This window comes from Petaurus breviceps, unplaced genomic scaffold (genome assembly GCF_028583685.1).
Source record: "Petaurus breviceps papuanus isolate PSGF00001 unplaced genomic scaffold, PetGlider_PUasm1.0 90825, whole genome shotgun sequence".
Taxonomy (NCBI): domain Eukaryota; kingdom Metazoa; phylum Chordata; class Mammalia; order Diprotodontia; family Petauridae; genus Petaurus; species Petaurus breviceps.
The window spans coordinates 17,921,784-17,946,181 of NW_027187353.1; the positions used below are offsets into that span (position 1 = coordinate 17,921,784).

Consider the following 24,398-nt stretch of genomic DNA (forward strand, 5'->3'; position numbering starts at 1 on the left):
GTGTGTGTGTGTGTGTGTGTGTGTGTGTGTGTGTGTGTGTGTGTGTGAGATACACAGATTTTTTTCACAGCAGAGGATTGACATTATCTCCTCCTACCAGCTTTACCTCCATGATGAGCATGGTGATGCTCATGTCAGACTCATAAGGGCCTCCTCAATATCTTCCAATCTAACTCTCTCATTCTATAGACAGGGAACCTTTGCTGTTGCTGTTCACTTGTTATTTCTGTCATGCTCCACTCTTCGTGACCCCATTTCGGGCTTTCTTAAAAAGATACTGGAGTGATTTGCCATTTCCTTCTGCAGCTCATTTTACAATTGAGGAAACTGAGGTAAACAGGGTTAAGTGACTTGCCCAGGGTCACATAGCTAGGAAGTATCTGAGGCCAGATTTGGAAGAGGAGTCTTCCAGACTACAGGCCCAGTGCTCTAGGCACTGTGGTGCTACCCCCTGCCCCCGAGGAACTTTAAGTTCAGCTAAGTCAAGTATCCAGTTCTGAAACCTGAATCCAGTCAAGAGACATGACTTTCTTTCTCCAATGCATACAATTCCATTCTTTGCAAAGCTGTACAACATGTTTTATTGCAATACTCACTGGTGCTACGATTTTCCCTGTCTGTCCAACTTGTAGGTCATTGGGTACAAAGCCAGCATCAACAGCAGCACGGGAAGCACCAACTACAGAAGGAAAAAAGATACTGTTTTTTTTTTTTCAATTCTGTTGCCCAGTCCATCATCTATGAGAACTGAAAGGACTGGCCTATGTTTGGAAACTCCCTTTTAAAGATCTAACTTTTAAAAGAATTTCACACCACTGATTAAGACACTGGGATACTAAGCATTAAGGCATTTAAGGAACAGATCATTAGGAAACCCCTATGCTTTATCCCCAAGGGTTTTAGGTTTTATATGGGAGACAGAAATCAGGCTTCAATGGTTCTACTTGCTTTACCAAAAAGGAATTTGTAACAGGCATACTCTCCCTTCTGAGACAGTGGCTCCTGGGTATTCTCACTCAAGGCACTTCTCTGGCGCTCCCTACCTCCAGCCAAATGAAATAATTTCCTGAAAAGGCTCCGGACTCCCCCCAACTTTATTAATATAACTCTCTCCATCTGAAATCCCACTTTCCTCTCCTGTAACCTTACCTATAGTTCAAGAAACAGTATAAATTAACTCCACAGACATCAGTTCATTTCCCACAAAGGGCAGACCATAGTGCTAGGTGCTGAAGGAGACTCAGCATTTAGATACCAACCCTACCCTCATGAAACGGGTATCACATAGCAAGTGCACTAGGAAGGCTGCCTGCTGCCTCTGCCTTCTACATGAAGCCTCCCTCTCCATTCAGGCCCTTAAGGTGTTTCTCATTCTCTGTTCTCTGTCACTATTTGGATCAATGCCTCATTCTCCCTAGTGGGCAACAAGCTCTTCAAAGGCAAGGACTGTGCTTTATTTGTCTGTGTCTCCCTACAAATGCGAGTACAGGACTGTGCTGAGCAAGCCTGTAATAAATGTTTAATAAATTGAATGGAGAGAGTACAGAAATAGCTTATCAAGTTTGAATTCTGATCTCTTCACAAACCTATCTGCATTGCTCTTCTACTTAAGAAACTAGAGAAAAAAACAACAGAATTTGTATTTTTTTTAGTTAAAAATAAAAATTAAGATGGACTAAATAAGTTGTTTAAAAATGACATCATTCTGATTCTATCAAGTCCAGGGACACCACAGGGTCTCTTCAATGAGATCTGCAGTCACTTAAAAGAAGCAGGCCTAGCCACCCACACAAGAACAACCAAGTGGATGAAGATTATATATTGCCCACATCATGACATGCAGCTGGATGCTTACTGCATGAGCCCAATGCTACATCTGTCTTGGACAGGTGCCATAGAGCAGTGCTGTCAAACTCAAACAGAAGTGGATCCCTGTGGGCTGCAAATTGATTCAGAAAAATACAAATTACATTTTCTCTGCTTTATTATATTTTTATTTATTTTACTATTTCTCTATTACATTTTAATCAAGTTTAGGTACATGTGGGAGTTTGACAGGCCACCTGTGGCCTGCAGCTCTACTGTAGATGGATAGATGGTATTTAAGATGGGAAAAGAACTTTTGTTAAAAGTGTAAAGCAAAGCTGGACAAAAAACAACAATCTATAGTTGGGCCTCAAACTCAATAGAAGAGCAGAGCAGAGGGAATCTGGGGAGCTATACACAATCCTTTCAATGTTTCCCACTTACTCCTCAACACAAAACATTAATAATGTCCCTGTGATGCTCTATGGATATGAATTATGGTAACCCAGGGGAGAACCCCACAGTGCTATAGCCCTATAAGCAAGCTACAGTACATGGTCAACAGTACAGGGAGAGGTCATAAAGACACCAAAGGCATATATATCCAGAAAAGCTGGTGGGTTGGTCCTGTGGAACAAATAAAGGAGGACACATTTTGCACTACTATCCACAGACTATTAGAAGACATAGAAGAAGGCCTTCAGGAACCTAGAGAGATGCTTCATGAAGGACTAATGTAGGGAAGAACACAGACAAGAATCAGACAAGATGAGAAGGCAGAGATGGATAGTGCTGGTTAGGGTAAAGCCCAGGCAGGGATGCAAGTACCCAAATAATTCAATACCCTTTTTAAAGTCAACCACCACCTTTGTTAAAAGGTGTTACCTGACATTAAAAAAAAGTGAACCAAGGGAGGCTAGGTGGTGTAGTGAGTAAAGCACCGGCCCCAGAGTCAGGAGGACCTGAGTTAGGTTCCAGCCTCAGGCACTTAACACCCACACAAAAAAAAACTAGCCGTGTAACCTTGGGCAAGTTACTTAACCCCAATTGCCCTCCAAAAAGCGCAAAAAAAAAAAAAGTGAACCATAAAAAAGGCCTGATTTTTAATTTACAGGTTCCCCTTCCTCCAGACTTCCAATATACTTTTAACAGCAGTTCTCTTCCCATCTTCTTAAAAACAAATCTATTTACATGAGAAATATAAATCAGGATACTAGCAAGAAATAAGCTATTGATTTTATAGCTTGAATTTGTCAATGAAATTTTACCAAAATTAAAGAAACTGACAGGTATACTTTGCAAATATAAAATTATCACATAAAGGTTGCAGAAGAGGAAGCTCTTTCCTCCCCACTCAATACTGCACTATTCAAGAGGGAAAAAAATGGATGATGACTTCAGAGGAAAGAGTGGAAAACCACAGAAAACAGAACAACAAACATAAGGGTAACTGACACTTTATGGTAACAAAGCACCTGACAAACACTGGGTCTCACTCAATCACAGGATCATCAACTGAACCCGTCTAACCCAACCCATGCTTTTACATTTGGGGAAAGTCAGGTGGAGAGAGTTGAAGTGGCTCACACCAGGAGAGAGGCCAAGCCTTGAGAAAGGAGTGTGGCCTCTCACTACCCACAGGACCCTGGGCACATCAACAAGATCTCCATTTCTTTCCCTGTAAAACGAGGAGGCTGGAGCAGATGCCAAGGCCGATTCTGTCACTAACTCTATGTTGTGAGACACCAACACCATTTTCACCATGAATACGTTAGAACGTGTTAGTCTAAATACAGAGAAAGGAAACCATTCCTCAAAAGGAAATGTTTCTCCAACCAAACAAAAACACTTTACCTGCAGCATGTAGCTGATCTGCCAAGTCGTATAGCAGCTTAAAGTTCTCCCCACTCTTCAAACCACGTCCTTATAAAAGAACAAAGGAAAGCATACTATAAGCCCAGAATGCAAACCTGTCTTAAATGTTTCTCAAAGAAGCAAATTGTTGTACTATTACTACTATCAAGTTTGCAATTTGGTAAAGAACCATGCACAACACTTTAGAATCCTGAAATCTGCCCTTCCCAATGTTCCTAATCATTTGCGACTGAACACTAACCTCCCCAGGATGGCTTAGTTTTTTTTTTTCCTGATGGACTAACATATTTCTGGGTTGAATGGGCACCAATCAAGCAGAACATGGCTACCCATAGTCATAAGGATCCATGGGTTTTTTAAAAAATGATACTAGGTTATCACAATAGCGAGTGTGACCTGGGCTGCCAAAGGCAAGAAGTCTCAAGGCCCTCATCAGAACAATGGGGGCAGTTTGGGCATGTAACATTTATAAAAAGATGAGGAAGAACTGGACAGGCCACACAAATGACTCAAGATATGGAAAACATGAAGATTAAGAGGCAGGACTTTTTTTTCTGTTCTAAGACAATGTTACAAGGAGCATGACAAATGTCTTTACATATACAAAGGCTATCCCCAGTCAGCTGTGTCAACCTCTTCTGAGAATTAAAAAACAAAAAAGAAAGAGGAAATGAACTTAACATGTAACAAGAAAGAGTTTCCATAAAGAAAGACCCAAAAGGGAAGACATACTTGAAGGGCATAATGGATACAGACTGGAGATAATTTCAGAAGAGGACAGCTGTCCCCACTCTTAGATGGGACGGTCATGCCTAGTAGCAAAGGGCTAGACAAAAATGACCACATGAGGTCTCTTCCGTACCACTACTGAAATAAGACCCAACCTTCTTCTGCAGCTAAAAAATGGAAATCTGTCAGTAAGACAAATAGATCAAGATAAAGCTACAGAAATGGAAGCTGTACCATGCTCCCCCTACTGCCACTCATGAAGATTTGCAACAAATGGCACAAATTATGTGTTAAATTAATAATTTATTGCACTCATCAACACCTCGATTTCTTCATCAGCAAAACAGGGCTCCCATCTGTTACCCACTTACCTAAGTACTTCTTAAGAAGAAACACTAAATAAATTCAGAGGACAGTATATTTATTGTTCTTAATACTGATTACAAATAACAATCTTCTACTCACCACCAGACACCACCACTTTTGCACTAGTCAGTTCTGGCCGATCACTTTTTGATAATTTCTGCTCAAGCCATTCCGACAGCCCCACTGGCGAGGTACTAGGCGCTGCTCATATCAATACAAACAATTTACTTATCTGTGGATCTCTGTACAAGTAGGAGTCTCTAACAATCTTAGCACACACCACCCTGACATCATTAGTGAAATCCTCAATAATAAGAAAAATACCACTTCTACTGAAACACTGTAAAAGGGTGAACAATATCCCATAATGCTTTCACAACTTTAGTTTGTAGTGGGGTCTAATTACAACGTATTGGCAATAGTCCTACCAAAAGATACTTTTCAGGGTACTCTTACCAGGCATATGGCTGTGTGACTTAATAAGAGAAACATACACACTATATTCTGACACAGCTAACAATTAATGAGTCCTCAATGAGATTTTTGTTAAGTTTCAGGTCACTTCGTTCTAACATAATGAATACCCTAGCATGATGGAAATGATGAATAAATGGAGAGAGAAAGGTAACCTAATATCAATACAAAAGACTAGCCTTCGGGACGTTTCCTTCTCCCACCTCCCTCTACCCCTCAAACTTGGATCTCATCCACCTCCCCCGGGCCAAAACTATCTTGGGTAGTAGATAAGTAATGCTTATTATTCATACATGTAACATTCATCTCAAAAAGGCCACTTGGATAAGCCTTCCAAGGCATGAAGGAAGTGCCTGTAACAACTGAATGGGAGGCCACCTCTGATCCCAATACAATCTCTCATTTGTGTCTGCCCTGGCCCATTAAATGAAAACCCAATACCCACCGTTCTCTGTACTGGCGCTCCCCCCACTCATGGCTGCAGCCTCAAATGCGGTCCCTCGAACGGAGAACACCTTGACTTTCTCCTCACACTTCACAGTACATATGGCATTCCCTAAAACAAGCAGAATTCACATCTACAAATAAATGTTCTTAAAGGTAATGGTACAAGGGGATGTCAAATACTACTGATAAAGGCTCAGAAATTATGTCTCAGGGACAAAACAGGAAAATATTCAGTGTGGGCTTTTTGCCAAAAGGATTACAAAGAGAGCTGGCTTTCTAAACGAATAGAGATCTTATAACCTATAACTCAATAACAAATTGCAACAAATGTACCAAGACCACACTACTATATTTGTTCTAAAAGAAGAAACATATCACATGATCATGAAAACAAGGTGACATCTAAGAAATGCTCAGGTGCCCCCCCTTTTAAAGTACTTGAGAGGTTTCCTATGGATTAGCTATATCACATTAAGAAGGAACTAACCTATAACTACTGTTTCCCCTGAGTATTACTGAAGATGAAAGGTCTAAGTTTTGAGAACTGAGCATTTGTAAAGAAACATAACTTTAATCAGAAAGAACAAAGTCTAGTGCTTTCCCTGTACCACAAGAGACCAGAATGTACTGAGGGACGGATCAATCAACACAGGAGATACTGACATGAATTTCTTAATGGAAAAGGGAGCTAGAGAAGCATGGATGGAAACAACAAAGAGACAATGCTAGACTGGCCCAAATGGCATCTCCAAGCCCGTGTTCAGTTCTTCCCATCCGTATAAGAAGTCTCTGAAAGGGAGGTGGGCCAGGTGATGAGCAGAAGAGACAGCCACTGCTCTGCTCCCCAACAGTCTTGCCCTAGAACGGAAGAGCCTGGGGACAAAAGCTCTCGGGCTGCTAACAGCAGCACTGACTGCTCCTTGGAATAAACGAAAAGCAGGCAGAGGACAAGTTTCCCCCCCCCCAAAAAAAAAAAGGTTTATGACTTAAACAGGGAAAGGAAGAGGAAGGACATCTGCTTCTCCACCCTGAGTTCAGCGCCTTGGCAGGCAGCAGACACCTCTTCACAGTATGAAGATGGCCCTTGGTACTCCAAAGCTACAGCCGGGAGCCAAGCTCTGGATGACGCTACTGAGCTACAGCTAGGGAAGGGTGTGATTCCAGTGACAACAGGCTGCAGCCCTGACATGGAGAGGTTCATCATCTGAGTCACCTGGGAACTAACTAGTGGGCAATGTATTTCAGAGCAGGGAAAGGAGGATTAAGCTCTCTGTTAAGATGGGAGGTGAGGAGGGACACAGAAGAAGCACACAAAAGAAACCACAGATCAGGTGCAGTATTACAGTGGAGAGACTAGGAACTTAAATGTTGTCACAATAAAGGTAATAAGTAAACACATGACTATATGTGACCCAGGCTTCAGCTGCTACTAGAATACAAAAAGGCCTGGAATCAGACCTCTGAAGCAAAACCACAATATTATAATTCTCAAAGAGGTAAGAGAAAAACTTAATTTTTTTTAAAAATTAAGTCACATTTCTGAATGCTGTTGGGCCCAGTTGCTAGGCATCCCCTCAATTTCCAATTCTTGGTCACCACAAGAAGAAAATTGTTTTTCATCCCTTTCACACAGATAAACTATTTCTATTATGTAATTTTTCACCCATTTGAATGTTACATTTAAATTACATTTTAACACTCAAATATCCACATATACATACACACACATTATATAGCCTAAACTAGGCTCTGAGGTCTTGCAGACAGGGATTGTTTGGCTTTCTTATGAAGATCAGACCTACAACTCTACCACAAGAAATAAAAAGCTCTATAATGAACTCTTTGCTGGGGTTCTGAGTTTCTCTGCATGGTGCACGTAATGTGTGAACACGAGCAATCCAACCCATACACACCACCAGGAAACGAGGGCACAGCCCCTTTCCAGAGAAAGCACTATGATTTTGCCATAGCTGGTCCTAGCATGACAGATGTAGAGAAAACACCCCCAGCTCTGTCCTTGAAGTCTCTCCAGCTTGAAGGAGCCACCCACCACTGCTTATACTCCTGGGGCAGAGCCTTTGAGAGGCTGGACTCCCATCCGTGCCACACACAGGCTGACTTTCAAATGTCCCAGCTCATGTTTTGCCTTTTGCAGATTCAGAAAGCACACTAGTTCCCCAAAGAAACCTGTACAGCGGCCCACTTGAAAACATCCCTGTATTTGGTCTTTCATATAATTTCTTCAGGTTAATTTCTGCTTTTGAAACTTAAAGAGAATTAGGATGTTAACCAAATACCTTTTCCTGAATGCTCACCTGCATAAATAGTTCTCACAAATGTGTCTGGTGACTTGATTTGAATGATGTCAGAAATCGGGGCAACATCAAGTTTGGCTGCTACTCTGGGCAAAAGGTTCTAAAGATAAAACAAGATTCACAAATGGCTATTACGGACATAAAAAACGACTTTTAAAAAGCATTCAGTTTGAGTTTTTACTATATTTTGGTTTCACGTGCTTGTTGGACATTTGAGATTCTTAGAGAAACCCGACTCAAGGGGCTTCTGTGGTCAAACGAGTACTGGCCATTACTGTAACAACATTATGAATTTTATGGGTCTTACAGTAAGTAAACCCCTTAATTCAATAGGCTGAATTATGACATATGAGACTTGCTTTGGTAGTTCAAAAATGCACCAAAATGTCTCTTGTTCACCAAAGGGACAGTTATGGATTACTAAATTAAGAGAAGAAAGGTTTGAAAAACAAATTTCAGAAACTAGTTAAATTCTCAAATAGCAAAAGATACTGTTTAGGTACACATAAACTTAAAATTGTTTGATGGCTTATTAATTAAAAATTAATTAAAAACTCTCTTTTACCACCAGGTGAGGATGCAAAGAGCTGCCTCAAGATTTTTCTTTAAAGTTCTTGAATGTTTCTGACTTCATAAATTAAAGAATTATACAGAGATAAAAGGTAATACATGGTAGGGATTCAGATGTGACTTTCAATTTATCTGAAGTAGACAAAAACACTCTAAAGACAATCACATATAAATTGTGCTGTGCCACTAGCTGGCTTTGTATGCAAGGCACTTAAACTTGGTGGACCTCAGTTTCCTCATCTGTAAAAAAGAAGATAATACCATCTATCCAGCCTGCTTCACAGAGTTGTAAAACTAAAATGAGATCCAATGCATGAAAGCACTAGCATTCTATGAAGCATTATACAAAGAATGATTACACAGGAAAAAAAAAGCCACCTTCTGTGAGACTGGTTTTTTCCTACATACAACTACCGTTCCTGCTCCTAGAGGGGCAGGGTCTCTACTTTAGGGATAAATATACCCCAGTCTCTCCCAAGCTCTACCTTCTCTGACTAACCTCTCCCTTTGACTGATTAGACCTGTGCTCTGCATCCCTTTAAGATTTTTTTAATTAATTAATTAGTTTTAAATTTTCATCATTCACTTGTATAAGATTTTGAGTTCTAAATTTTTCCTCCTTCCTCCATTCTTCCTTCCCTAAAATGGCATGCAGTCTGAAACAGGCTATACATGTACAGTCATATTAAACACGTTTCCACATTAGTCATGCTGTAAAAGAAGAATCAGAACAAAAGGGAAAAACCATGAGAAAGAAAAAAACAAGAAAACAGTATGCTTCCATCTGCATTCAGACTCCATAGTTCTTTCTCTGGATGTGGACAGCATTTTCAAGCATGAATCTTTTGGAACTATCTCAGATCATTGCACTGCTCAGAAGAGCTAAGTCTATCATAGTTAATCACTGCACAATGTTGCTGTGTGCAATGTTTTCCTGGTTCTGCTCACTTCACTCAGCATCAGGTCATATAAGTCCAGGTTTCTCTGAAGTCCGCCTGTTCATCATTTCTTATAGAGCAACAGTACTCCATTATATTCATATACCACAACTTGTTCGGTCATTCCACAGTTGCTAGGCATCCCCTCAATTTCCAGTTCTTGGTCAGCACAAAAAGAGCTTCTGCATCTCTTTCACACAGATAAACTATTTCTATTATGTAACTTTTCATCCATTTGAATGTTACATTTAAATTACATTTTAACATTCATATATACACATATACATATACACATACATTATATAACCTAAACCAGGCTCTGAGGTCTTGCAGACAGGGATTGTTTGGCTTTCTTATGTAGATAAGACCTACAATTTCACCACAAGAAATAACAGGCTCTATATGAGTGAATATAGCCTGAGCTCATTTACCATCCTGTCGGAATAGCAGCTTCCTTTCCCCTCCTCCTCTCCACCATCCTTAACTTTTCTTATTCCCTTTCCCCTTTTCCTTCCTTCCTGCCAAAAAATTCTCTTCTTATTCTAACAGAGTTTCTTTTATCAAACATGCAGATAGCTACAAAGCATACTCTCTTTGGGTACTAAGTGGCAACCAAACAGGAGCTATGACCTGAGGCTGCATTAAAAGAGTGTCTAGGACTACAGAGGTGCCAAGCCTGCTGCTCTCAGCCTTCCCTCCTTATCATTAGGAGCGCTGAATTCAGATCTGACTGCCATATTCATAAGGAAAGAGCTGAGTTGAGGAGGGTAGTCAGAACAGCAAGGAGCCCCCAGTCTGGCCATAAGAAGAGAGATTAAAGGAAGTAAGTGGCTATTTAGCCTAGGATAAGCTCAGGGACTGAAGGCCTATTGTGTAGATGAAGGACTGACTTGTTCTCGTTGATCCCTGATGGCAAAAGCTGGAACCATGGGTAGAAGCTGACAAGTGACCACTGAGGCTTTATAGACACACAATGTCCAACAATAAAAAGATCCAAAGCAGAAGGAACTGCCTTGAGAGGTCGGGGCCTTCTTCTCACTGGGAATCTTCAAGCAAAGGGAACTTCTGTTCAGGTCCAGAACAGACCAAGAGGCTTTAGTGCCCATTAAGCTCTTAAGCCTGGGATCTCATGTGTCTGGGTATACATGCATGCTAGTGTGCACACACACAGACATATCTGTTCAGAAAGGAGCCTCTTCCTTCCCAAGTAATGCCTGCCTCACTATCCATGACAGTGGCACAGGAAGAGGACAGAGGACTGAATGTGAATTCCACCCTTGATCCTCACTACTTGGGTAAACTGCCAAAGCAGGTGTAAGAGAAATAATCTGTCAGAGAAGCAGAATGGACAAAGCAATCTCTGCAGAAGGTTTTAGATCCAAGGCCTAGGATCAGGCAGGGCACAGCCTACAGTTAGTGAGGGAGCCCTTGTCCTCCAAGTAAGTGCCTTAGAGCAAAGTCCAGCTTTCCAGAGTACAGAGTGTCCTAAGTGGGGCTAGGCAATCTACACTGAGCCACTTGCACTTACTGTGAGGGAAGCTTTCACATAAAGCTCTGAGAACAGACAGCCAATCTTCTTTTCAAAGACTCTCAATGTTTGTATTCCACTTCTAACTAACAGATGATGTTCTCCCTCGGACCAGGGACCATATCTTTCTCAGTTCTATCTCCCCCAGGACCTAGCATACATTGTCTTTTACATCATAGGTGCTCAAAATAAATGTTGGATGAATAAATGAATGAATCATAACTCAGAAAAGTACTCTTCTATGAGGCAGGTAGTACAAACATTATCTCCATTTTACATATGAGGAAACTGAGGTGGAAAGCTGGGTTAATTTGCCCAAGGCAGTAGCATATGTCAGAACAGGATTTGAACACAAGTCTATGGACTCTACTGGATTCCATTTCCAGTCCTCTTTCTATGACACCACAATGACTTTCGACATATTGTAACTCATGTTTAATTAGTGCTTAGAAGTTTAGAAAGTGCTCTCCTGTGAAACAGTTCATGGAAGTAATATTATCCCATTTTACAGATGAAGAAACAGGCCCAGAGACACTACTCATGTTTACAAAGCTGGGAATCAAGCTGGGAAAGACTGTAGAGCTGGGAATCAAACCCAGGTTTCCTAATCCCCAATCCTAGGTGCTGCCCACTACACTACAGGGCTTCTCTAAATCAGCATAGCTAACAATTTCTAAAGACAGTCTCTACGGAATGAGACAGCAGAAACCAATTAGGAAAATTATGCAGGAGTTCATAAGTTAATAGCAATTTGTTTTTCTGTCACAGCTCTAGTTAGCTGCCTTAGTGTTACACTGTTTAAGGTAGATTGTGTTGCTTTTTTACCTATAACCTCACTATAAATTATTTATAAACATTAACTCACCTGAAATAGTAAAGGTGCTCAAAGCAACAACTAAGCCATTCCCTCCAACTTGTCCTACCTCCATGTTGTCCCCCCCATCAGCCTGTGAGCTCCTGGAGGGCAGGGTCTGCCTCTAACCTTCCTTTCCAGCCCCAACACTTAGTACAGTGCCTGACACTTAGAAGGGGCTTAATAAATACTGACTGACAATATAATTCACATAGACAAAAAAACCAAGCTCCTCTGCTGCGTGTGAACTTACTCACCAAAAGGCCTCTAAAAGAAACTAGCCGTGAAAAGGTAAGGCCTCGATTTTTATCTCCCTACTAAACCGCCTACAAGGAAGCTACTGGTAGCTGAAGCCCTAGCCTCAGATGACAGCACAAAGCTGTAGGTTTGGGAATGACAGAAACAGGGTTTGGGTTCCCACTCGATCATTCAGAAGCCATGTGGCCTCTTGGAAAGTCATTTCACCCATGCAAGTGTAAATTTTCATCTGTGAAGTAGAAATGATACTTGCACTACCTACTTTCTAAGACTGTTGGATGGATAAAAAAAGGTAACACACATGAAAGGATTTTGGAAAATGTCAAGTGTGTTATGAACAAAAAGCACAGACAACAAGGTGGCAACTGACTTCAATCACTACTGACAAGGGTAAAATCTGAACATGAAACTTGGAGGTGGAAGGCATCCTATCCTATTACCAATAATCTGAATATTCTGTTCGGCCTAGATTCAAATCAGATCACCGTTAGCAGTTTTTAACAAAGACAGTAACTTTCAACTTTCAGCCTACAAAGAGCTTTTTGTAGCAGATTTTGAAAGTTTGCAATGGAATTCTTTTTTTTTTTAAGCAATGGGGGTTAAGTAACTTGCTCAAGGTTACTCAGCCAGTTATTTCTGGGTATGGTGCTGAGTGTCTGAGCCCAAGATTCGATCCCCAGGTCATCCCAACTCTGGGGCCAGTGCTCTTACTCACTGAGCCACCTGGCTGCACCTAAGTAATTGGGGTTAAGTAACTTGCTCAAGGTTACACAGCCAGGTGTTTCTGGGTGGATGCTAAGTGTCTGAGCCCGGATTCAATCCCAGGTCATCCCGACTCTGGGGCCAGTGCTCTTATTCACTGTGCTACCTGGTCGCCCCTGCAATGGAATTCTGAACAGGACAAGGACAACAGCTGAAGAAAACGATTCTCTAGCATGGCTATCACAAGATGTCTGACAATATGGACTGGTGTCTGGCTGAATCAAATATACTTAACGAGGTTGAAACCTTCCAAAGAGCTATAGCAAAATCTCCATTTCCTCTCTTCCCCTCACCTTCCCAAAGGCAGATGCTCCAGCACAGATGTGTGTGTAATTGAACTGCTTCTGAGTTGCCAAAATCAGGGATGTCAATTCCTCTGAGAATAAAACAAAAGTGACAAGTTTCAGTATGCTCTCATTCATTCATATATTCCATTATAATTTAGATTGTTTCCCACCGAAAAGCAGTCTTTAACAGGCTTGTCTGGTGCACAGGGAAATCTCACCTGGAAGGAGTCCTTTGAACATGTCATTCTGAGCTACTAGGACCTTGCCTATGCCGGCCACTTTGCACAGATCTTGGGCTAGCTGTGATTAAAAAACAAAATAAAACAAAAAATTCTCCATTTGCTTTAATGATTCATCTTGAAGTCAGAGTCAACAATTATGTCAATAGAGGCACTTACTACACATACCAAAACAGGAAGATAAAAACTTTGAGAGGTATCTTTGAGCCATCTCTTGGATTAAGACAATACCTTGCAGTGTATAGAACAAGGACTTCTACCTTCTGGCCAACATGGCCTTGGTAAAGTCACATTAGCTCTTGGAGCCTCCTTTCCTTCATCTGATACTGCTGGCACCTCCTGCCTCACAAAGTGGCTCTTAGACAAGTTCTGCGTAAATGCAGAGCTCTTCATAAAGGCCAACTATTATTAGAAGAAAAAGTAAAAATTGTTTCTTTGTATCAGTTAACATCTCTCCATATTTGGTTTTAGAGAATTATCTGAGGTTAATTTTGGAAATGATCCTACTTTTTCAAAAAACCTCATATTTATGAGCAAGTCAGAAAAACGGTTCTCTAAACAGTTGATTATAAATTGTGTGCTTTACTATTGGGCCTCAGGGAAGGCAATATTTAGGACTTAATCTCTTTAATGTTTGGTATATTAGAAAGAAAACAGTCTTTGTAGCTGGAAGATGCAGGCCTGAGGTCCGACTGCCCCCACAGATCGCTGCGAGACTCTGGTAAGTCACTCACCCTCTCAACGCCTGATTTTCCTCATCTGTGAAATGAAGGGCTTGGATTGAATGATCTCCCGAGAGTCCTCCCAGCTCAAAGTCTATGCTCCTACCTAGGTTTAAATAATTAGGAGACAATACAGCTACCAAATAAAGCCAGTCATTCTATCTCCCCAAGCTGACAAAGCAGAAAACGTAGCCCATCATGTGATCATCTATCACTGCTTATATTAACTCTGTCTATGAGAATCAGTAGAGTGTCATGGAAAGAGCCCAACACAAGGAGCCCAGGTTCAAGTCTCTGTACTAAATTCCAGCCACTTGATGTGAAATCCTGAGCAAGACATCAATTCAACAAACCTTTATTTAATGCTATAGGTAAAGTCTAAAGAGCCTATAGTTTCAGTTCAAATAGCACTTATTAAGTACCCACTATACAAGGTATCATGTAGTAGTTCCTTCAGCCTTCAAATAAGGGTTTCATGCTCACTAAGGTTCATTTCATACTTTATAGTCTAGAAGCTCATAAAATTATAGATTTAGGGACAGAAAGGCCCTCATAGGTCAATTTGTCGGAAACTGAAACTTAGTGAGTTTAAGTGATCTGTCCACAGTCACACGTGTAGCAAGTGGCAGAGCCAGACCTGTGGCCTTTCCACTGTCACTTACGACTTCGAAGACAAGTCTAGTGTCTAGGGAAAAAAAAAGCATTTGCATCAAGCAACAGTCCATTCTCTGAATGGGGATCCAATTCCATCAATAATTGGGCTAGAAATGTTGGAGGAATATTTAAGACACACTTTACAAGACTATGGAGTCAGTTCAGCATGGGGCTGGGCCATATTTGGTCTCCTCTTCCATTTTTTTTAACCTTCCAAAGAATAACATGACCTCTCCATACTCTGTGCTCACAGCTCTCAGCTACTCATTCTGTTCTGCCTAGAGAGTGGATTTCAAGTCACCAAGTGTAAACCACCAGAGTGGATGGCGGCCAGCAGTGAGCAAGGCTGTTGCCTCATACTCTGACACAGACCTGGAAGGCCACTTAAATAAGGTTCCAGTGGGCAAGCCTTCCAGAGAAGCCATTACAGCACATTTAAATGAATTACACTGGAGATGACTATTCCTTGATTGTTTCAGCAAAAGAAGCACTCAAATCAATGGAATTCCTCTCTTTATACTGATTACAATTAACAAACCCAGTTCTCTGTACAAAGAGACCATTCCAAAACAATCACCAAACAATTACCCACCAATCCTAAAGGACTGGCTTGTAAGGAGTCAATTATTGCTCTAATTCTTTACCTGGAAAGCCTGACAAACAGTGATGAGTACAACCAATCCATTCTATCTTCCCGTAAGAAGAAAAAGCACTCAATGACAGCATCCCCTAGTCTCTTCCTCATTTACACCAGTATTGATAGTTTGGGCACTAGCCATTCCATCAGCATCATTCTTGGTGGCCCTCACCCCCTCCTCAGGACATGTTCTGCCTCTGAATAAAGAAGCCACTTGCTCTGGAGGATTTTAAAAGTTTCTCACCTTGTCACATTTGGTTCCAGCTATTAAACAGGACACTTCCCCGCCCAGCTGTGTGGCTGCAGTAACAGCATTTAATGTAATGGGTGCAAGCGTATCATTCGTGTGCTCAGCTATTACTAGGGTACTCTGAAATCGTAGCAATGAGGCCTAAAATGGGAGAAAAATAGAAAAACAAGGTTAGGGTACCTTAATGATTCTCCCACTAAATACTAAACCCTGAAGAAAACTTTTCCTAATGTGCAAAATACAAAAATTTATGAGTATACATTTATGCAGAAGATGTACATATAGAATCTATGTATGTGTATGCAGATGTATGTGTACAGACTGTATACATATGCATATGGAATACTGTGTGGGGTACATGTATGTGTAGAGTGTGTGCATGTATGTAGAATGTATATGTGTATAAGCAATGTGTGTGCATGTATGTAGTGTGTCTGGGGTGCATGTATGAAAGCATATGTGTAGAGGGCGTACCTGTTGTGCATGTATGTGGTGTGTGCATGAATGCAGGGTATACACAATGGATGCCGGTGTGCCTATGTGTAGAATGCTCATGTATGCATGCATGTGTGCCTCTGTACAATGTGGTTTTTAAACAGCAAAGCACTGTATAAGTTAAGTCATTGCCTCCAGACTGGTCTTCAGTTTAACAAGCACTTATGAGGTATCTCTTATGAAGACGGAGATTACTCTATTTACCCATCTGAACACTAACAACATAGGGCAGGGGAGTCCAGGACCTTTTTGGTGTCTTGGATCCCTTGGACATTTGCTCTTGAGAATACTATGGATCCCTTCTTAGAATAATACTATCCTTAGCATCCACAGCCAGCCTCAAATCATTCCAAGTTGTATGGCCTGGGGCAAGTCACATTTCCCTGTGCCTATTTTCAGCTCTGTAAAGAGAGGGGCAGCTTCAACGAAATTCCCATTTCTAAATCCTATGAACCTGGGACCCTAGGAAAAGGAAGACTGCTTAATCCTCCACTTTTATCTTTATTACCATTCTATCACTAAAATCTCTACATATTTGGCTTAAAATGCCCTAATAAATGCCATATTGGATTTTACTGCTTTAAAAATTCACACATTATTTTATAACTGTTTTTCCATTAATTTCTTCCTGATTGTGGGAATACTATATATGCCATAGTCTATATGGATAGAGCAGTCTAGCTAAAGAGAGAATGGACCAAATGCTGTAATATTTCCATTCTGCCACCCACAGAGCTTTAAAAAGGTCTATTCAGAGAATCCAAGGGACTGGTTTTGGGTCTGTTTCATGAAATGAATCATGTTCAGTAAAATCAATGCCAACTGTAGGTCCTAACTGATCTTGACCATCTCTTTGAAGAGCTGACTAGGGACGCCTGTTCCAATGCACAGGTAAGAGCTGACTAGGGCCACCTGTTCCAATGCACTTCTGTTATTACAACTAAGTATCCAGTGTGAAAATTCCTAAAACCAGGAATGAAGTACTGACAGTGCCACATACGCAGGTGTCTAAGTATTCCAATAGCAGTCTTAGTCAAGGAAGAATTTCTGTGGGTTCCTAATGAAAAAGAGAAAGCAGCCACTGGAACTGGCAATTCCTAATGTCTTTTCTGTCACTTTGTTCTGGTAGGGATTTATGTCCATTATCTTTTCTATTTTTTTGAAGTTTTTATGGGGACTCATGTGATCAATTGTAAACAACACACAAGCAGCAGTGGAGAAAATAACTGAAGAGTTACACTACTGGAAAAGGAGAGCAGACCACCTAGTGAGGAGATGTAGCAGACAAGACGGCCCCAACGGTACACAGGCAATTCCTCTACTCCAAGATAGAAAGGGACAAGGGAAGGTCTTAGGCAGAAGATTTATGGAAAAAAAACATGTTTAATAATCACAAAGAATGAAAAGACATGGAAGGCTTGTGATATGTACTCAACGAAGAAGTCCCCATACCAATGAAAGTATCTACCAAAGTACCAAACATCCAGAAACTGCTGAAACATTTTTTAAAAATTCATCCTCCAACTATCCTTTCAGACATTTATTTGTGTCAATGCAGTTCTAGTCAGGAAATATAGTCTGGAACAAGGCTAGCACAGATCTCAAGTAAAACCCTGGAGGCACCAAGTGATGCTGAGTGAGAGAGACACTGCTGCACCTTGTGGTGCATGATCCTGTGCTCATATGGCCACAGTGATCACATACGGTTTCCCAGAAGATGAACAGTTACTGAAATGGTGTAAGTGAATGACTAAGCAGTGATGGGTCTATGAGGTTATAAGTTTAAATAGCAGTTAAGGAATACATTTGCCAACATGTAAGAGGTAAATTTGATACAATAAAAAATAAGGGAGGTTTGGGGGAAAGGGCATCAAAACTAGCCCAAATCCCAATCTACTGACTATGCTAGGATCACAAATACAATTACATGGCATTATTGATCTTGATCAGAACAGCATGGAATCTTGTAAAGCACTTGGTATTTAATTTATATATTTAAGCCCCCAAGGTATGATTCATGATTTAAAGATCAGTTCATCTAAACTGCCAGTAACAAACTATTTATATGCTATTAGATCAGACACTATACTTTTGATTATGTTTCATACATAATTTGCCATAAAAGTTATGAGACTTTAGTCACCATGTGAAGGATAAATCCATGATTTGGTGGCAACAGGCCCATTTTTGCCATAATTTATTATCTTGCCATTGGATAAACTGGATCTTACTCCTGAAGAATTTGCAAGTTTTAGAATTTCCAAAGAGACTCGAATACTGTTTAAGGGGTTGCTCAACACAAAATATTAGCATGATTGTAAAAAAGTATATACTTCAATCACTTAAAGTCTGACTACCTAATGGTTTTCCCAACAAGTATGTCTTGTTGTTTTCTCTCCCTATATGTTGATATCACATAAGATCCCCAATTGTGGCCAATGAAACACTGAGAACTTTCCAAAGATCCACTGAGTACTGACATTAAGTATAAAACCAAGAGAGAGAAATTCCCCTAAGGTGTTTACCAGTGTCATAGAAGAGGTCCAATTAAGTCCAATCAAATCATTTCAAATTAACGGCCATACTGTCCAAATGCTGCTATTTATGGGTAACACTGTACTAACAGTAGCAAACTGAGGAACTTATACAAAGCTCCTTCAGTAAAAATCATAGCAGTTCAAAAGAACATGGTCTCACCAGGTATATCAGAAACACAGAGTATATTTTTTAAAAGTGCAGAATGAGGGGCGGGCTAGGTGGCACAGTGAATAGAGCACTGGCCCTGGAGTCAGGAGGACCTGAGTGCAAATCCAACCTCAGACACTTAACTCTTACTAACCATGTAACCTTGGGCAAATCACTTAACCCCAATTGCCTAGACTTCCTCCTCCAAAAAAGAAAAAAAAAAAAGGTACAGAATGCCCAGACATGTAACCATCAATATATCTAAACTGCAGGTGGTTAATGAGTTAAGAGCAGAGTTGAGAGGTAGGAGATGAGGCTGGGAAATTGTGCCATGCTTACAATAATTCTAAACTATTTGCTACCACAAAAGGTATGCAGTCACAGGAGGAAGGAAGTTTGGAGAACAGCCATTCCTTGCCCCACCCAAAAGAGGGGAGTCTTGAGACATAAGACACCAAAGGGTCACTAGAATATATAGTAAGTGTATTAAGTCAAGTTCCAGTTCCAGGCTCCTACCTAGTCCCATCTTCCTTTCCCATTCTCTAAATTGCTTAGGAATCCCTGCCATTTTTTTTCTTATTTGTCCTTCCTTTCCAGAGCCATCAAATTCTTAAAGTGGTACCACAGACAGGCCCTAGGTAGGTACAGTACCCCCATACCTGAGCTCATTCTTCAAGGACTAAGTTGGGCCAGGATTGTGGTCTTTCAGGAAAAATTCTAAATTTACATTAGGGATACTGACATCAATAGCCAGCAACACTACACTTAAACGTTAATTTGAGAGGCAGTGTAGCACGAAGAAGGCAGAACTTAAAACCTGAACCCTGGGCAGAATTCCATCTTGAAGTCTTACCAACTCAAGTTAATTAAACTCTAACAACCTCATGATTTCTCACCTATAAAATGAGAATAATGCATCCACCATCCCCCTCACAGACTGTTTTAAGAGAAGCACATTGTCTACCATCAAGTGCTAAAAAACTCTATCATCACCTACTTGCCAACAGATAGTTCCCCAATTTTCCCCCAAGGCTCAGGAATTCATTTTGGTCAAACTACAAAATAATAAAACCAAAAATCAAGAGAGCATGTGTCCTCCTCTCCTCTGCCAAGAAAACAAGTGTGGGGAGGACACCAGAATTTGAGATGTTATGCCAACCATATCTATACAAAAAGAACACTTGTGATTTAACATTTAACCCCAACTTAAAAACACAGGTGACCAAAATACAATCCCATACTTAAAATCTTTCTTGTAAATTTTTATTATGAAAATGGTGTAAAAGGAACCAAATCTAATCAAAGAATCCATGGTCTGAGGTGAGGTCTATTTCACTGATCAGTTTGATTGTAAGCTGATCTTAGCTACTTGGGGATTTTTAAAAAAAATTTATTTTGGTCAAATCATTGTTAAATATCAGAACACTCAGGGCAGCGAGGTGGCACAGTGGCCCTGGCACTGGCCCTGGAGTCAGGAGAACCCGAGTTCAAATGTGAACTCAGACACTTAACACTTACTAGCCATGTGATCTTGGGCAAGTCACTTAACCCCAATTGCCCTGCCCTCCCCCCTCCAAAAAAAAATATCAGAACCTTCCAGAAAAACACGACACTGACTAAGTGGAAAAAAATCTTTATTTCTAGTCGTCTCCTTTCAGTCTTTTGCACTGCATCTAAAAGAGGGTCTTTCCCTCCTCCACTCCCCCAAATCGTGAACTACTCTCATCATGTCTCTGCGTTATCTCCAGCATGTGGAAAAGCGCTTTGTGCTCATCAAGGCCCTTCACAAATATATCTTCAAGTTATTCTAGAATAATTAAGCTTTTCTTTTTGTTTTTCCCAATTTCTAGGGCACAAGTTAGAACTAGCATTTCTAAGTGCAAAGTTTCAATAAACAGGGAAACTGAGGCCTAGAAAAATTAAATATTTCCAAGATCCCACAGCAAGTTAGTGATAGAATTAAGGATTAGATTCCCAGTTAGAAGTCCATTATCTTTTGTCATACCGGTTTCTTCTGTGCAATCTCAAACAAATACTTTAGGCAATTCATTTTGTCGTTACATATTCACAGCTCCTTTGCCAATAACTCACTTGGCTTGTTTTTAGCTGAATTCTACAAATAGCAATGGATCAGCAGATCCTGAATGGCATATATACAATGACAACTATAGAAAAACAAAGCCAAAATAACAAAGCTCCAAACAGATTTGGAAGGAAACAAGGGACTTCTTGGAAGACCTCTTAGTTAAGTCTTTTCTGATAAAGTATATTCCATAATGCTTAGGGGTTGTTGCTATCTTATTCCTATACACTGCATTAGGCAGCAGAGTGGACAGAGTGCTAGATCTGACGTCAAGAAGACCTGACTTCAAATCCTGAGTCAGACATTTACTAGCTGTGTGCCACTGGGCACCTAGTAGTCATTTAGCTTTGCTCAGCCTATTTACTCATGTGTAAAATGGGCATTATAATAACAGCACCTACCTCCCAGAGTTGTTGTGGGGATTAAGTGAGACAGCAAATATGATCCAATGTACTTGGTAAACTTTTAACATGCTGTTAGCTATTATCATTTTTTTCAGTTGATTAATTTGAGAGGCAGCATGGTATGATGAATAGATCAATAGACTTGAGAGTTAGAAAGATGTGAATTCCAATCACTTTCTGTCACATATTAGCAACGAGACTCTGAGCAAATCAATTTAACTTCTCTTAATAACAATAGCTAGCATTACTTACTGTGTGCCAAGGCACTGTGCTAAGCACATTTAATATTTCATTTGATCCTTACAACCCTAGGAGATAAGTGCTGTTATCTCCCTTTTACAGCTAAGGAAACTGAGGCAGATATGAAGTGACCTGCTCAGGGTCCCATAGTTTGAACTTGGCTCTTTCTGATGCCAAGCATCTCTCCACTGCACCACCAGCTGCCTGTTTCTCCATCTGTAAATTAAGGGGGCTGGCTCAGCGGTCCCAAAGATCCCTTCAAGCCCTATGAAAATCTATGATACTATGATTTTTGTTTTGTGATCCACGCCTGTAATTTCACTGGCAAAAGGATATTCCAATAAAGAAACCCCTTCCATCAAAGCTGACTAGCAACTGCTTCTAGTCATATAGAGTTGTATGGACAACAAACAATTAAATACCTCACCAAGGATTACACAGCCAATGTGTGTCGAAGTAGGGAACTGAATCCAGGTCTTCCTGACTCCAAAGCTGACTCCCTAAGCACTATATAGGTGAAGTTAATAATAAATTGTGTTAATTTTATTATTTTTTAAAAGTCAGTCATGGACTTTTTTTCATTTTCAGTTCCAAATTCTCTCCCTCCCTTCAACTCCTCCCCCACCCATTGAGAAGGTAAGAAATATTATACCCATTATACACACGAAGTCACACATTATTCCACATTAGTCATGTTGTGAAAGGGGAAAAAGAAAATACATGGGAAAAACATGCTTCAATCTGCACTCAGAGTTCATCGATTCTCTCTGGAGAGTGACAGCATTTTTCATCATTAGTCCTTTGGACTTGTCTTTGATTACTGTATTGACCAGAGTAGCTAAGTCTTCCACAGTTGATCACCGTTAGAATGTTGTGACTGTGTACAATGTTCTCCTGGTTCTGCTCACTTTACTTTGCACCATTTCATTTGAGTCTTCCCAGATTTTTCTGAAACCATCTTCTCTACATCATTTCTTAAAGCACAAGAGCATTCCATCACAATCATACACCAACCACCTGCTCAGCTATTCCCCAACTGATGGGCATCCTAGGCTTACAATTCTTTGCCACCATAAAAAGAGCTGCTACAAATATCTTCATCTACTTGGGGCCTTTTCCTTTGGTCTCTTTGGGATACAGACCTAGTAGTGGTACTGCTTGATCAAAGAGTATGCAGTTTTATAGCCCATTGCGCCTAGTTCCAAATTGTCCTCCAGAACAGTTAGATCAGTTCACTCCTCTAACCAATAATGCATTAGTGTTCCTATTTTTCTATGTCACCTCCAGCATTTGTCATTTTCCTTTTCTGTCACATTAGCCAATCTGATGAGTAAAAAGTGGTATCTTGGAATTTTTTAATTTATAATTCTCAAATTATTAGTAATTTAGAGCATTTTTCCATATGATAGTTTTGATGCCTTCTGAAAAGTGGCTGTTTATATCCTTCAACCACTTATCAATTGGACAATGACTTATTTTTTATATATTTGGCTCAGTTTGAGAAATGAGACCTTTATTTGAGTAACTTGGTGTAAAATTTTCCTCCTAGTTTCTTGCTTTCCTTCTAATTTTGGCTGTATTTGGTTGTTTGTACAAAATTTGTAAAAAAAGTTTTAACTTCATGTAATTAAAATCATCCATTTTACTTCCCATGATCCTAACTTTTTGGTCACGAACTCTTCTATCCATAGATCTTACAGGTACTTTTTTCCATGTTCTCTGAACCTGTGTGTTACCCTTTACACCTAAATCGTGTACCAATTTTGATCTTTTCTTAATATATGGTGTGAGATATTGATCTAAGTCTAGTTTCTGTCAGACTACCTTCCAGTTTTCCTGGCAGTTTTTGCCAAATAGTGAGTTCTTGCATCAATAGCTAGAATCTTTGGATTTATCAAACACTAGATTGCTGTGGTCACTTACTTATATATATATATATAAATATATATATATATATATATATATATATATATTAGGTACCTAATCTATTTCATTGATCCACCACTCCATTTCCTAGTCAGTACCAGATTGTTTCGATGATTATCCTTTTGCAATAGTACGAAATCTGGTAGTGCTAGGCTACCTTCCCTTACTTTTCCCCCCACTGATTTGACCTCTTCTTCCAGATGAATTTTATTATTTTTTCTAGCTCTATAACACAATTCTTTCTTAGTTTACTGTGGCACTGAATAAGTAAATTAATTTAGGTAATATTGTCATTTTTATCATATTGGCTCAGTCTACCCAAGAGCAATGAATATTTCTCCAATTGTTTAAATCTGTGTGAAAAGCATTTTTACAGCATATTCATGTAGTTATGTATGTCTCAGCAGGTAGACTCTCAAGTATTTATATTTTCAGTCTTCAGTTATTTCAAACAAAATTTGTATCTCTTCCTGCTGAATTTTACTGTTAACATATGGAAATACTAATTATTTATATGAGTTTATTTTCTATCCTGAAACTTTGCTCAAGTTGATTTGTTTCTCCTAGTTTTTTAGTTGATTCTCTAGGGTTCTCCAAGTATACAATCACAGATTTGTTGTCATTCTGCTGATTAGTTGTGTCCTACTCTTTGTGACTCCATTTTGGATTTTCTTGGCAAAGATATTGGAGTGGTTTGCCATTTCCTTCTCCAACTCTTTTTTTTTTTGGAGGGGGCAAGGCAAGGCGCAATTGAGTTTAAGTGACTTGCCCAAGGTCACATAGCTAGTGTGTCAAGTGTCTGAGGCAGAATTTGAACTCAGGTCCTATTCACTTCGCCACCTAGCTGCCCTTTCT

The 24,398-nt window shown here is 40.1% G+C and overlaps 1 protein-coding gene across 2 annotated transcripts in view; it reads right to left on the reverse strand.

Annotated features, from left to right (window-relative positions):
• Positions 1-24,398, reverse strand: part of ETFA (electron transfer flavoprotein subunit alpha) — a 73,630-nt gene that overhangs the window by 35,789 nt on the left and 13,443 nt on the right. The window contains exons 2-9 of one of the 2 annotated variants that reach the window (XM_069071421.1): positions 15,705-15,851; positions 13,427-13,508; positions 13,215-13,297; positions 8,013-8,112; positions 5,696-5,806; positions 4,876-4,977; positions 3,661-3,729; positions 597-679 (exon numbers count right to left, since the gene is read on the reverse strand). In XM_069071421.1, the coding sequence (XP_068927522.1) occupies positions 597-679; positions 3,661-3,729; positions 4,876-4,977; positions 5,696-5,806; positions 8,013-8,112; positions 13,215-13,297; positions 13,427-13,508; positions 15,705-15,851 (777 nt within the window). The remainder of the gene's footprint in view (positions 1-596; positions 680-3,660; positions 3,730-4,875; positions 4,978-5,695; positions 5,807-8,012; positions 8,113-13,214; positions 13,298-13,426; positions 13,509-15,704; positions 15,852-24,398) is intronic. The other variant, XM_069071422.1, reaches the window with a different exon arrangement.